The following is a 16355-nucleotide window of genomic DNA, read 5'->3' as shown; positions in this document are numbered from 1 at the left end:
TTTTGCCAGTTATGTGAAACTGTCATCACACATTGTCAAGACATTGTGCTATAGACCTATTTGGAGAACCATGCATTATGGCGGAGGCATACCAGTCACCATAGCGACATTTCTAGTTAGAGCCTAGTACATGTACAGTATGTCTCCCAAAAAATTACAATCGGATTTTTGCATTGATAACTTCCAATATGATTAAACTGTCTAAATGCTACTTTAAGGTCGTAGAATATAACATTTTAGCTATATTTTGCAGAAAACCTCATTCAATTTGGTTACATGGTAACAGAGAAATGAGGATTGTTGTAAAGCATGTCATGGGTCTGATTCTTCCAAGTTTAGCACTTGGCTGCTCCTGGAAGTGAAAAATGTTTGAACACAATGGACAGAACATGGAGGTAGCTTGTACCTCCATGGACAGAACTTGGAGGGAAGCCGAGGAATTCCTGACAAGCTCTAAAAAAAATCCTCATTTCTCTTTGACCACTGAAGCAAATCAAATGGGGTTTTCTGTAAGATGTGGGTAATTATAAGTTATAGTTTCATGCCCTGAAATTGTATTTGGATTGATTCACTATTTTTGAAGTTGTTATTGCAGTGGGTCACGTTGTAATTTTTTTGGGGGGACATATGGTATTTGGTAAAAATGATAGAACAGGTTTGTTCAAGGCATTCAGTGCATTCAGTGCATTCAGTGCAAAGCAATGAAATGGTTGCTTTCTCAAGTGTGAGTTAAAAGACAGGCTTTTCTGGTCATGTGATCTTCACAAGTTCATTCTTTGCTTTATTAACGTGGACTCCACAAACTGTTACATAAGGCAATATGTCACCTTTAAAATGAATGCAGCGCCTCACCAACTGAGAAAAAGGAAAGGTCGTTTTCCGAAGTGCGCACATGAGCTAATTATAATTGCTTTGTTATGTGGTTTATAATGCTGTCTGTAAGGATGCCAGTGAATCTAGTGTAATTAATTAGATGTTACAGGTGATAAATTCTTCGCTGTTGGCAGCCCCTGTATGAATTTGTTGGCATTATGTGTTTCTGTTGTGGACATGACGTGATCCCATGTAGTAGTTGGATTCTTTGGGAAGTTTTTCCATGCTGCTTTAATGGTGTTGAGATGTGTCAAGAGGAATTACTGAGAACCGCAATAATGTGTCTCCAGTAGAGAGGAGATGTATTTTCAGCCTCGTAAAGTGGTAGGCGGTCCTATAGGTCCCTACAGTTCTTCCAGGTATCCCGCTACTTTGAACAATGGCACTGACCTCCTTGAGCTCATGTGTTATATTATAAGGGACTGACCTTGTCATCCAGACACATTCATCTCTATGCATGTTCAGGTCAGGCCCACTCCACTGAAAGACTTCCATAGACTGTTGTGATAGTTATTAACAAGTAATAATCTCACAAAAGACCATAATCAAACTGCCGATAAGCCTTCAATATCTTTCACTGGAGCCAGAGAGCCGAGGGCTTAATTACTGGACAGGTGCATATGTGTGAGTGTGTATTTTATTGTACCTGGTCAATTTGTGCCTGCAAACTACCCTGGAACCCTTTTAGGGGGTCCCTGGGGATGAACCCACCCTCAGGGGTCAGGCTGACGTGCATTTTGTTAACTCATGTGCTACGTTCGCATGTCTGACTCAGTCGACTGTGGTGTGCCCTTTTGCACATCTGACTCAGTCGACGGCACGCCAACTTCGCATATTCTGCTCAAACCCACAAACCCACCCAAACCGATTGATAAATTGCCAAATGCTGCAGTATAATAAAAGCTTTTCTCGCGCCTCAGTTTGTCTCACATACAGCTTGCATTTTATGTAGTGATTGACTATCAAGCGGTGTTCCCTAATGGATTTGCGTGCAAATTCTAAGTTTCTGTCACTGTTATGTGTGCAAAAGTCCTGCCTTTACAGTAAAGTAGCTACTGGTCATTTGAAAGAAATGAAAAGGATCGATTTGTCATATTATAATTTACATGAAAGCAAAGTTTGGCATTTTCTCTACAACTTTGCTCACTACCTGGCCAACTTAACAGAAATCTTTAGAGGTACCATAGATTTGAAAAACAGAATGTTTTCTCAAAGCATGACTGCATTGGTGTCTCAGAATAATTTGACGCACAGGGGCTTTCCACCACGGCACATGAAGAGCTAATGAAGAGGATAGCCCCAACCCAGTAACTGTGAGGGGTCAAACCTTTTGGGTGTGGTAGGGTACATTGACCAGCAGCCAGCTCCTGGCCTAATAAGAGGGATCATTGAGAAAGACAACAATGTGTCTCCATTAGAGAGATGATGTATTTTCAGCCTCCTGAAGTAGACGGTCCTATACTAGTAGGTCCCTACAGTTCTTCCAGGTATCCCACTACTTTGAACAATGGCACCGACCTCCTTGAGCTCATATTATCTATAAGGGACTGACCTTGTCAATCTAGACACATTCATCTCTTTGTATGTTCAGGTCCCCACTCAACTGGAAGACTTCCATAGACTGTTGTGAATTAATATACAAATAATGAATGTTTATGAGTGCAGTGGACAGAATATTTCATGAGGTGAAAGATGGAATGGGCACATTCAACGGGGCTGCACCTCTTTGAATGGACCAATAATTTCATCTTTTCACCGAACAAAATACTGTAAAACATGATATATTCGCGGCATGAAATTTTCGCGAATTGGAGCCGACAGCCTTTTTCGTGGCATGAAATTTTCGCGAATTGCCACTGGCGTTCAATGCATGTAGTGTAGACAAAAACTTTCGCATGCATTTTAATTTCGCGAATTTTGGCGCTTGCGAAATTCGCGAAATTAAAATGCACGCGAAAATTCCTCGTTTTACAGTAGTCTGTCCATTGCATGAATGAAAAATATTCATTATTTGTTTTATAAAACACCTAAAATAGATCCCTGTCATTTGATGTTTTATGAATTCAGAAACAAGAGAGAATATTCAGCATCTGAGATTGAGAGAGTGCTCTCGGAGCGCTTTACGCTGGCGCCTACACACTGCAAACACAAGCGTTTTACATTAGTAGTGAGCCGAGCTCTCGGCGTGTGTGCAATGGCGCAAATCGTATGGATCCATGATTGCACGGTAAATGGAACCACAATTGCACAAATGATGATGTAATAGTAAAATGGGACGAATGACCAATAGCAAACAACCAATCAAATGACAAGGATCTATCTAGATGTTATATAACAGATAATAATCTCACCATAGACCATATTCAAACCGCCAATCAGCCTTCGATATCTTTAGCCCACTGGAGCCAGAGCCGAGGGCTGAAAGATGAGCTGTTGTGATTATTAGGTGATCCGAGTATCCTCTCGGATCACCTTCTGTATCTGTACTGATTCTTTGTTCTTCTTCTTCTTCTTTATTTCCCCTCAAAAGTTGTGTAATGGTTAACTCAGAAAGTCCCCTGCCTATCAATCTCAAAATTATACCATATATGTATCATGTCCCAAAGACGACAGATCTAATAAAATCATTGTGATCAGTCGACCGTGAAGTCATTATGACGTCATTATATGAAATCACATTCTCATTCATATCTCATTAATGGAATAGAATTTCTCAATGAAATTCACGTCTCATATAGTTCAAGTCAAGCTCTTTCTACTCATATTCTCAAAATTCATCTATACACTTAAAATGTACACGTACGAGCACGTTGAAATGTTGACATGCTCCAATCGAGCTCAAAATATTTTGCACATGGTTCAGATCATTTGAGGCATTTTTTGAAAAATTGAAAAAAATGGACGGACGCGTACCCGTGCGCGCGCTTATACATACGCACGCGCAGCTCGTATGCAATAGAAATTCCCTGTTTTTTCACATGGATCGGATGTGTAAAATGTCATGGAATAATACTACCAAGTTTCAAGTCAATCCGATTCAATATAACGTCATACGGGCCCGTCAAAGTTGAAATTCCGCGTGCGCGTCAATGGCGATATACAGTGTAACTATGCCAAAAAAACACAAATTTTAAATCCGATTTTACTCATCAGGATGGACTGTGACCCCCCTCATTTTCTTTACATATTCTGAAAGCTGATGAGTTGTACATGTCATTTCATGGGTTGGCGATGCTGGAAAAATGATTAAAAGATATCAAATTTCTCAATTGAATTAAAAAAGACAAATTTTCAAACTGACGTCATCAAATTTCAAGTTCACTCAAGCGTATCTCACTTATCCTTGGCCAATTTTCACCCAGATTTCAGTATGTTGTAGCTTATTGAATGTTTTTTCAGCATCGTAATATCAAAATTTTAATTGGATGACGTCTTCACCTTGTAAAAATGGATTGAAAGTAACCTTGTCAAATTTGACCAGTTTACGTGTTATCTCTATGGGAGTGCAGTTTTTCTGGAAATGAAAATTGACATGACTGTCTTTATCGAGCACTAGCTCACTTATCCTTTGGTGAATTTCTCCCAGATTTTAATATGTTGTAGCTGAGACTTTGCGCTATCGTAAATGTGCCCTTCATTCTTTCACTGGACGTCGGAATCACGTCGAAAAACTTGGTTGAAATTGGCACTTGGCTTTGATATAGCGTCATTTTGCTTAAGTAATACATAGAGCCTTTGGGGAATGAAATAGGTCAGTGGATAGTGCATAGGACTTTTAAACTAAAGGTCCCATGTTCGAGGCTCACCCCAGCCAATTCTTTTGCCTTTTTTTTAAAAACCGTTATAGTTTTGTTTTTCTTTAGGTGATAAGCACAATCAGGGTATGCAATCATGACTTTCTCACTTTAAAAAATTGTAACTTCTAAAAGAATGCACCAACTGACTTAAAAATTCACATGCAGCATGCTAAGACATCAGTAATCACATGTGGTAAGACAATAGCTAATTTCTTCTCATTTACTGTTAATTATTAAAGGTTAATTCCCAAAAAGTCCCCCAAAACCCACGTAATGCGTCAAAAAAAGCGTTTTACAACTTACGTAAAATCAAGATTTGAGGTCCATATTTTAAGTCTACCCCTATGTGTTTGGTATCAAATTAATGGATTTTTTCCTGGCATTGCTTGCATGCAATAAAAAACAGTGGTTCTTTCAGCTGGAGAAAGTTATAAGGTCTGAAGTCCCATCCTGGTAGGAGTGTAATGCTGGCTTATTTTTGTGACATTGTGACCTTTTAACCCATGCTGTACAGCTATACATGGAGAAACAGCTTATTTTTCTGCTTTTCCTGAAAGTACTGAAGACACACTACAATATGGTGCGCTGTTTGCCAATAAATGTTCAGCCAGTTTTGAGTTTAGAGCCATTTTCAAATGCTGAGTAAAATAAGTGCAGCCGTTTTTCAGTATTTTCAGTGAGGTATATCCTAATTTGACTACTTTTAAGAATCTTTTCCCCTTATTGAATATCCTTGTTTTTTTAACCATGAATTGTACATATGTAGAAATCTATTGTGTGAAAATTTTAGCAAATTTGAGCAATAGGAACTTATTTTTTTATATTTTACAAAGTGCTGAGCATAAATAAGTGCGATACACGCCCATGTTATACTGCATGAAGGTCATATGATAAGTGTTCAGTGTTCATATTTCAATGCTTGTTCAATTTCTAAAGATATCATAAGCAAAAACATAGTATTTTGGCTTAATATGTCATTGTTTGAGTGTCACAGCTTGGATATCAACTCAAGTCATCATAAATCTCACATTCATTCTTCTATCTGTGTTTACAAATATGAGAATTGATCCAAACACTGTGCGCACATTCAAGGTCAAACTGTACAGATAATTTTTTGATGAAAAATATAATATCTTCCAAAGTACCAGCCCTAATTTCATAAAAATTTGTAATAATGGCCACTATATGTCTGTTACCTATTCCTGAAAGTTTCGCCTCTTCACTGTTAGGCAAAAGTGAAATATGATAAAATATGTAAAAGTAGTTTTATTTGAATTCAAAATAATGCCTACAAAATTGATCATCCATTTCGAGAAGTGAAAATATGAAATTCATTTATATTTTGTGATATGTCATGGCTATGTGCTGGTGGTGAATGAAAGGGATATTTATCAGGAATATCTAACAGCAATATCAGATGAAAAAAACATTCTCCTTTTTTTAATGAATTTTTCCAATATATTGGTCATTTCAATGTAATTCGACACCCCTAATTTAAATGCTAATTTATGCACAGTTTAATGCAAAATTTTGACTCGTTCTTTACATGAAATGAAAATTTGAACACTCAGCTACAACAAACAACAAAAAAAGCATTTTCACCAAGTTTTTTCATTTTTGCCCTGTTACACAATTGCATACCCTGATTGTGCTATTGACCTTTAGTTAGTCTTACTCTCCCTTCCTAACTTTATCTTTTTCTGATCTTTTTATACTTCTCCTTCAAATTTCTATACAATAAAGTAACTTTTTCTTCATTTTTCTTTCTTTCTTCCACTTTCTGTGCAATAGATCAAGAACAACAAGTCCTATCAATGCCATATTTTGCACATGTTTAGTTCATGTCATGAACATCATTTCATAAAATAACAACTACTTCCTCCGACACCATCTTGGGTAGGTAAATTAGGGTCAAAGGTCAAAAGTGTTTAATCCTATATCTCTGTGAATACACGTTCTATCTTTCCGACATTTTGCACATGTAAGGACCATGTTGCAAGAATAATTTCACAAGATAACAACTTTTTGCTCAGATGCCATCTTGGCTGTGTTAAGTGGGGTCACTGGTCAAATATACTTCATTTTGTAACCTCATTAGTGTATATGGTTTCACCACCATGTTTTGCACACTCATGGACCTCGATAGATGGATCATTTTGTAAAATAACAGCGTTTGCTCGGACGCCATTTGGGCTGTGCAAATGAGGTTCAAAGGTCAAATATTCTTTAATTTGTATCTTGCTTACTAAATGCCCAATGGGGACCAGATTTTGTACATGTATGGACCATGTTACCTAGATCATTTCATATAACAACGACGTTTGACTCAGGCGCCATCTAGGCTGTGCAAGGTATAAAGGGTTAAGGGTCAAGACTACTTTGTCCTATATCTTGGTACTTACATGCCCTATCACTCCCATATTTTGCAACCATTTAGCCCATGGCATATGGATCGTTTCGTGAAATAACAACGTTCTAATCAGATGCCATCTCGGCTATCTAAAGTAGAGTCAAGGATCAAACAAATTTTGTCTTGTATTTTGGTAAATACATAGCATATTGCACCATATTTTGAACAGATATCATACCTTGTCAAGAGGATCATTTCATAAGATTATGGCTTTTTCCTAAGACGCCATCATACTTGTATATCAAAAAGAGGTTCATTTTGTCTCTTTGTTAACATGATATGCCCTTTCCATTTTAAATCTGTAGAGATGAAAGGTTTGATTCCCTTTTCTTCAATGAGAATCTGAGAAATCATTTGTACATCAGATCACCTAATTTGTCAGCCTTGACAAATTCTCGAGTCTTCTTCTGTAATGAACTGAAATCAGATTTTTACTAAACCTGGCATTAGTCTTTTGTGAAGGCAGGGAATGCAAAATCATTCAGTTGGTATAAAAAGATGGGCTCACATATGGATAGGGTGGGATGGAACCCAAATGGCCAAAATCTTAATGATGTGCGAGTTTCATAGATTCTTTTCTCCAAACCTGAAAGCAATTAAATGTCATATTGTATTTAGATACTCCTAAAGGTTAGAAATAGTCTTTGCTCATGACTATGCCAATGGTGCTCTGATGCGGTCAGACTGGCAAAAGATTGAGAAGTTTAACATCGCAAAGTCTTTGCGATTTTTTGTCGTGCGGTCACACTGGCAGCCAAACTTCTCGATCTTTGGATCGAGAAGTTTGGGTCATCGCTGCACGTGCACAAGAAAGAAGAAAGAGCATGCCGTGTGATAGCTAGTGATTGTGACGTAACAATATACGCCTGTACATGACAATGGCCTCGCGCTTCGAAGACACTGCCCGCAAGCAGGTGGTGGACTGGTCACTTGACAAAGATAGCGAAGTTTCAGTTTCTCGCGGTCACACTGCCAAAAGATAGAGAAGTTTGGAGGGGGTGGGGAAAAAATCCCTAGTTGATGTGGGAAGTTTTGCGGGAAGTTTTGCGGGAAGTTTGCAGTCACACTGGCAAAACTTCGAGATCTTAAAGATCGCGCTCTTAAACTTCTCGTTCTTTTGCCAGTCTGACCGTGCCTTATGTGGGTGGGAGGAGGGGGGAGGGGGAGGGGAGGAGGGAGGGTAAAGTTGGCAAGAACATTCAGATGTAGCAATGTGCTTCAGTCCAACAGGACGTCCATGGTGGCATGATAGGGATTGGGGGATTAGGTAATCTTGATTCATTGACAGATTTTAGTTTCAAGATATCTGTGTCTATCTGCATTTTTTAAGCACCATCAATCATGCTCATCAACATAGATAGCACAGTCAAAGGATTGTGTAGTTTTAGTTGAGACCTAACTTCGTGTTTCTAACATTTTTTTTTTTTTGTGAGACAACGAGAAACCTCTTATGAAGTATGAAAGAGTATGTAATTCCAAAAGGGATTTAATGTTTAGGCCTATCTGATGAAAATTGGTTTTATAATGGCTGAGATATCCAAAACAGAGCAATTCTAATTAAATGTGGGACCCGCCTTCTATTAGGATCGCTTTGTTTTACTTTGTTTTTGGATATCTTGGCCATTCCAAAACCAATTTTCATCTAATAAACTTTGAATTGCTCTTAGAACGGTATGCTCTGTATTGTTTCATAAGTGGTTTCTAGGTATCTTGCAAAAAGTTTTAAGCCCACACCTCCCCCACCAATACTATACCATCCCTTTTAAAAGGTGAACACGGAGATAGAGTGTACAATTATGTCTTGCTGTTGTTTAGAAATTTAGGAAACCTCCACGTGTGAGCAGTTGATCGGCTCATTTGTATTGAGCGGTGTGTCCTTGGTGGAATGGCTGTTGAAGGCTGCACAACATGTATGAATGGGGATTAGGCGTGTCCCAGCTGGCAACCTGCACCCTGATTGCTTCCAATTTTCATATTTTCTTGTGGTAAACTCAAGAGAAGGAGCTAACAGGCTCATCTTTTGCAAGAGAGATGCCTTGCACTCTGGCGACAGGTTTGGCCTCTGGATTTCCTCCCAATACTTGGCAAGGAGCATAAACACAGAATTTGTCTAGATTGACAGAGGAACATCCTTTTTCTCAGGGCTGCTTACATGACATGAGTGAGTCCTGCTGAGCAGGGAGAGAATGAGAGAGAGGGAAGAAAAGAGAGATACAGAATGATGGACGGATACAGACAGACAGACAGACAGACAGACAGAGACACAGAGACAAAGAGAAAGAGGGGAGGCAGAGATAGAAAGAAAGGGAGAGCCCATAGACTGGTTTGCTACTGTAATATATTCAAATTTTATGCGTGCCTTTTTGACAGTGATTCCTTGGGACAACCTGAAAGCTTGCCTCACATCCACCCTTCACACTAGAACGAATGGCCAACGAATTCTAAAATTCGGAGATCTACATTCACATCTATTGCTATAATAGTGGAATAAATGCAAGAGAATATTAAGTCGAGGGGTGAAGGTTTAGGTTTGATTGTTCGTCAGTTTGTCTCCCTCTGGAGGAAGACAAACTGAAGAAATTTCAAACCTCAATACTGGAATAGTTTGTAACATGTCTGATGTTCTTTCTATTCATCAGCTATTTCAAGGGATTCGCAGAGATACGATGGAGACTTTGGGCATGATTTTAAAAAAAAAAGAAATGCAAAAAAAAAGAATGGCTCCAGCATATCTTAAAGGACAAGTCCACCTTCATATACATAAGGATTGAAAGAATGCAGCAACATTAGTAGAACACATTAGTGAAAGTTTGAGGGAAATTGGACAATCCGTTCAAAAGTTACGAATATTTTAAGTATCTGCGCAGTCACTGCTGGAAGAGAAGACTACTACAGTGTATGATGTCACATGCGTACAACTATGTACGGAAAATAAAAAGAGAATTTCACAAAACTTTACTTTTTGAGTAAAGTGCACATTTCTTCGACTTGCTACTGACGTATGTTAAGGGTAATATTATTCCCCCTGCCTCCTGAAAGAGAGAAGTCGAGTGTTCTTTTGTTATGCGAGAAAAATGGAAATATGTTGAATTTTTGTCCCCGCCGAACGAGTTCGAGCAGGGGACTATGAAACGGGCTCCGTACGTGTGTGTGTCCGTGCGTCCGTGCGTCCGTGCGTCCGTGTGTCCGTCCGTGTGTGCGTCCGTGTGTGATCAAAATCTTCAATTTGCTACTTCTCTGTCATTTATGAGCCAATTTTGATTCTGTTTGCTTTATATGATAGCACTACATGGGAGCTTTGAAACTTCTACACAGAATTTCAGTTGTGACCTTTGACCTTGACCTTTGACCTATATTGTACATTTTGCTACAAAATGCTACTCCTTCGCCATTTCTAACCCGATTTCGATTCCGTTTGCTTTATGTGATGGCACTAGGTGAGGGCTTCAAAACTTCTACACAGAATTTTGACCTTTGACTTCTTTGACCTTTGACCTTGATTTTTGACCTATATTGTACATTTTGCTACAAAATGCTACTCCTTCGCCATTTCTAACCCGATTTCGATTCCGTTTGCTTTATGTGATGGCACTAGGTGAGGGCTTCAAAACTTCGACACAGAATTTTGACCTTTGACTTCTTTGACCTTTGACCTTGATTTTTGACCTAGATTGTACATTAGCTACAAAATGCTACTCTTCGCCATTTCTAACCCGATTTCGATTCCGTTTGCTTTATGTGATGGCACTAGGTGAGGGCTTCAAAACTTCTGCACAGAATTTTGACCTTTGACTTCTTTGACCTTTGACCTTGATTTTTCACCTATATTGTACATTGGCTACAAAATGCTACTCCTTCGCCAATTCTAACCCGATTTCGATTCCGTTTGCTTTATGTGATGGCACTAGGTGAGGGCTTCAAAACTTCTACACAGAATTTTGACCTTTGACTTCTTTGACCTTTGACCTTGATTTTTTACCTATATTGTACATTGGCTACAAAATGCTACTCCTTCGCCATTTCTAACCCGATTTCGATTCCGTTTGCTTTGTGTGATGGCACTAGGTGAGGGCTTCAGAACTTCTACACAGAATTTTGACCTTTGACTTCTTTGACCTTGACCTTGATTTTTGACCTATATTGTACATTTTGCTACAAAATGCTACTTCCGGCGGGGACATATATTACGCACCGCGTAATTTCTACTTTTCCTTGTTTAAATTCTTTCTCTATATCGTTGTACTCATGTGACATCACAAGCTATAGTAGTCTTTTCATCCAGTCGTGACTGAGCAGAAACTTCAAAAATTCATAACTTTTGAACGGATTGTCCGATTTTGCTCAAACTGTCACTGATGTGTTCTACTAATATTGCTGCATTCACTCAACCCACATGTCTATGAAGGTGAACTTGTCCTTTAAGGCTTGTCTTTTATCAAAACACAACAACACCTAAAGTAAAGTATGCAAGTTGGATTCCAAGTATTGAAAAGTGTTTTTGAGGCACGGGTTTATCTTAAGTAGCTTGTTACTGTGTCAGGATGGAAGAAACATTCATGAACTTAAATCTGATGTACTAAGTAAAGTGGTCTATTGGTGACTACTATTCATTGGTAGTTCTTGTACGATGCACTGACGTACGTCACCTGCTCTTCTAACTGTATAAGGACCTTGTTGCGTACAGAAAGTCGTTTGATATCACCATGTATGGCTGACTCATTTTTCAAAGGTTATACTCGAGACCTGCCTCAGTAAGAGCTCGAAAAAAGTCATTAATTTCCTCATATAGGTACAATTGTATAATTTTTCAAATTCTGGAGACTCTTTTTTCCAACAGTATTTCCAAAAAGTTGCATATGAAATGTGAAATTTGTTGATAAAATCAATTTCTAAAGTTCAGATGTCAATAGAAGTGACTAAAAATGTAAAAAGGCTACCAAACAGTTGTACATTTGATGATTCTTTGTCTCCTTGAGGATTCGGTGTGATTTAGATTCAGCAAATTCAGTATGTAGACATTTTTGTGATGACATTCTCTTCATTGAAGTGTTTTCAGTATTATCTGTACATGTATTTGGAAATTCAAATAGAAGAACATACAGACCTCAAAACGTAATTAGTAAGAAATATAAGATAATTCAAATCCATCATTGAAATTAGTTATCATTAGGCTTTTTCAGATGTATTTTCAGATGTGTGTCCGGATTCTGTGCTTTTTTTTTTCCTTTTCTGATTGGAAGAATAAGATATTGGGGAAAGATTGTGTGTGTGTGTGTGTGTGTGTGTGTGCATGCATGTGTGTGTGTGTGTGTGTGTGAGTCTGTGTGTGAGACTGTTCTATACGTGGTTGTTTGGTTTGGAGCAAGTCTTTTTATCTGTGTGTGCATCTGCATAAAATCCTTGTTTTTTCATTTGTTTCATTGTGAATATGATGCACTTATATTGAACGAAGTTCAAATAAAGAATATCATTCAAAAAAGTATGTGTGTGTGTTAGTTTGAGTGTGTGTTATAAAATTGACTTGTCAGCTTCATTCATCAAGGAAAATCCATTCACTGTTTTCATACTGCATCCCACCCACATGAATCTGGTTCCCCCCCCCCCCCTTAATGTACATGTAGATCATTATTATTGCCCCTAAATGCCTTCAAGGGTGTTCACCTAATGAGTTGCCCTCTTAGGTTGAAATCATTCCAGTATTCCTTGAGAAGTAAAACATCGAATAAAAATGTCAGCAGATGGCTCTGAAGTCTAATTACATTTGCCTATTTTCATTTATACGCAGGGTCTTAGGATTCCCTGTTAGGGCAGACTCTCGTTGAGATTACCATTTTGCTGCCGTCTACAAAAATATTATTTCAGTAATGATGATGAATCGTTGCGGATTTCAATCGACCTCTCCCAGCCCCTTCATTCATTCTCCACTGTGGAGTGGATAAAAGTGTTTCTTATTGCTTGAATTAATTAATTCTCTCAGCCAGCCTTGCTTGAAGAGGATGAGCATTTGATTGAATATGACGATGCAGTGCAATTTTATTCCTGCGAGTAAAGAAAAGCCGGAACTGGTGGCTTAGATAAGGTTCAGATGACTTGCTCCTGGAGTGATGATTACTGGAAATCCTTCTTTTTGTCTCTTTTAGCTGCACCGATGATTAGAATTTGATTTCTATCTTTCAATCCGCTTTCCCTTCTCTAGCTAGTTTAATTAGCACTTTGAAATATTAATGTTCTCCCTCGTCTATCTCCCTTGTCTTTTGTGAAAGATATGTAGATATGTATATATGTAACCCTGCATCACAAAACCAACAAAAAGTCACCGGACATGGATTTTTAGTTCAGGGCAGATTGTGAAAAAACACACTCTAAGCTGAGAATGGTGTGTAACTCATTTCAAATGAACTATTGTAACTTATGTAAATATTGGAAAGAAAGCATACACTCTGGAAAAGTGTGAACTGAGAAAAGAGGCTCTGAAGTACAGAGTCTATTCAAGTACTAAAATCTTTACCAAGCCGTGCTGTCTGTGCAATGAATGGGACTAAAAATGGAATGTAAACCACCAGAGCAACAACAATGAAGGGATTATCAGATTAAGCTGAAGTTGAGCATGCTCTATTAACACATTCTGTTCATGATTAATGCCAACTTTCAATCAGTGGCATTATCTTTTCAAAAGTTATCGGAGTTAAAAGTGACGAGTGTGCTAAGGATTTTCAAGAAACGAAAAGAGGCCTCTAAGACAACCTGATCTCACTACTCTACAAAAAAAAGGTTGTAGAAAAACTGCTAAAATCACACTTTCCCATTCATGATTACAATCCCAAACTTGGGAATAATGGAGAAGAATAAAAGCTCTGTCAAAAATATGAAAAACTCAAGATTGACTTGGTTATTCTGTTTCACCTTTTTGGAGTCCTCACATAAAATAAAGGGGTGCGTCTTGTTGTTCGTTTTATGATGCACGGTCACGTATATGATTATGTATATATTCATCTGCATCCATTTCCCATCATTTCCCTTTTTTTGCAGGGTTACCCTTGGCAACCAGCTGGATGGAGTCCACCTTGTGGAGCCAGATACCATCAAACGATTCAAGGAGAAGTATCCAGACATGAATGCCATGAAACCACCGCAAAAATAACATCAGATGTCTGTCTAGGTACTCTTCTCCTCGAACATTTCATGATCATAATGATGATTTTGAGAGAGTGCATTCAGATGTGGATTAGGCTTTTGAGTGATACTGCCAGCACCAGAGATTGGTAGAGCTCAAGGTATGCCAACACCAGAAGGGAACTGAGCGAGCAATACCAACTCTGTTTTCACCAACAAGGACGAAGTGAAAATACGGAGAGCGGCTGAAATCACATTCCAGAACTCATCGGACTTGTGCAACCACCAAGGCCCCACTGGAACGGAGGGGTTTCGAAAGTTGAGGAGTGGCGCCCCCTAGTTGCACACGTTCACCTCCAGTAGATTAGGATGGGGTCTGCAGATGCCCCCTTCTTGGTTTACACACCATCTTCCTTGGAAGGATTTGGTAGGGATTGGGAGTTGTGTGTAGCCTTCTGCTGTGTAGGGTTGAAAACCCTACGCAGCACCCTGAAGTTGTGAAGGTCGTAGAGGGGTGCCATTATAAGGAGGCCAAGTCAACATTTCTTGTGCTTACAGAAGTATTGATATACTGTATGTAACAAAGAAAGCAGCATGACCAAATCACCTTCTGTGTTTCCCAGGATATCAAGTGATGTATCTAGCGCATCCCTAGGTCGCTGTGCGATGCTGTTGATAGCCAAACATCATTAATTATCGTCTGTTACATTCACAGGTCATTGTTTGGTCTTGGTAGTGTCTGAGGTTCAGTCTGCTATGCTTAAAGGGATGGAATAGTATTGGTTGAGATGAGGATTCAGTTTTTAATGTTTTGCAAGATATTTAGAAACCTTTTCTATGAAATGTTAAAGAGCATACAAATCTAAGGGAAGAGCAAAGTTTATTTGATGAAAATCGGTTTTGAAATGACTGAGATATCCAAAAACAACGTAAAACAAAGAGATCCTAATAAAAATCATGGCCTGTCGCATTTTATTAGGATCACTTTTTTTTTTTGATATCTCAGCCATTTCAAGACCAATTTTCATCGTATAAACTGTGAATACCTCTAAGTATTACATGTTCCTTCATATTTTCTCAAGAAGTTTCTCATCATCTCACAAACACACACACACACACACACAAGTTGGAAACCTGGAGCCCCATCTAGAAACCAAAACTGTGCCATCCCTTTAACCCTTACTGTGATTTGTTTACCAATTCGCCCACCTTTAGGAGTGCTTTATTTATCACAGATTAGCACAGATGTCTGGAAAAGTCTTGCCATATGAATGGAGATTACCTTATTCCTTTAATCCCTTCTGGATATATTTTGTAAATGACAATGAAAAGCTGGGCAAATTAAGCTAAGTGCCTTTGCACATAAAGGCCCGAATTCACAAAGGTAGTTTAAATTTAGACCACAGCCTATGCAAACTTACCTATGACTGTGTAAATGTGCTTGACAGATGAGATCACTTTAAAATGCAAACAGACATTCAATAATCAAAGTGTGCCGATACAAGCATGCGAAAGGCTTGTTTTAGTTCGTGGACTAAATTCAAATCATGGATTTGATTTAATCCCCACCTTTGATAATTTGTGAAAGTGCTAATAATGTTATGTCTATGAAGGAGTTGCATTTTCCAGCATTAGTGTATTAAAGACATTTTTCACATCCCCCCTTGCAACCCCCTTTATACCTCTGAAACCTAGATACACTGCACAAATTGTCTTGTTTGAGAGAGAACAAGTTAGCAGGGTTTGTACAGGTTGCAGTGAACTTTGCTGTAGTCAGAGTTAAAGAACCAAATTAAAAGTGTTTGAATCGTGTAAAGAGTTCTGATGAAACACTCTTTACACAGATTGCATCGAAGACTTCTAGTCAAGGCGCTAATTCCTGTAAGAGGCTTAATTAAGGAGTTCATTCAACCCACTCCGCAGAAAAGGTTTGACCAGACAAGGTGGTAGATGGGACCTCTATGAACATCCCCAGGTAGTATGTGGTTCCAAATTGTGGTGTCAGTAGAATTTTACTGGCCACTTTTCATCATGATTTGTTGGAACAAACATAAAAGAGTCTGCGCACGCCAAGACTACTCTAGTATTACACGCACCACTAGCACTGCTACAGGCGCCAGTGCCAGTGCTGCGTGTAGTAGTCTTAGCGCGCATATACTTTT

The 16355-nt window shown here is 38.7% G+C and overlaps 1 protein-coding gene across 1 annotated transcript in view; it reads left to right on the top strand.

Annotated features, from left to right (window-relative positions):
* The window catches only part of LOC139709710 (N(6)-adenosine-methyltransferase catalytic subunit METTL3-like), a 58567-nt gene extending 43905 nt beyond the window's left edge, over positions 1-14662 (top strand). The window contains exon 13 of the mRNA XM_071621666.1: positions 14110-14662. Coding sequence (XP_071477767.1) covers positions 14110-14221 — 112 coding nt within the window. The 3' untranslated portion in view covers positions 14222-14662. The remainder of the gene's footprint in view (positions 1-14109) is intronic.
* Positions 14663-16355: the final 1693 nt, after the last annotated feature.

This window comes from Diadema antillarum, unplaced genomic scaffold (assembly GCF_040938485.1).
Source record: "Diadema antillarum isolate AM-2024a unplaced genomic scaffold, OU_Dant_1.0 seq00001459_RagTag, whole genome shotgun sequence".
Taxonomy (NCBI): domain Eukaryota; kingdom Metazoa; phylum Echinodermata; class Echinoidea; order Diadematoida; family Diadematidae; genus Diadema; species Diadema antillarum.
This window is presented reverse-complemented; position numbering and strand designations above follow the sequence as displayed.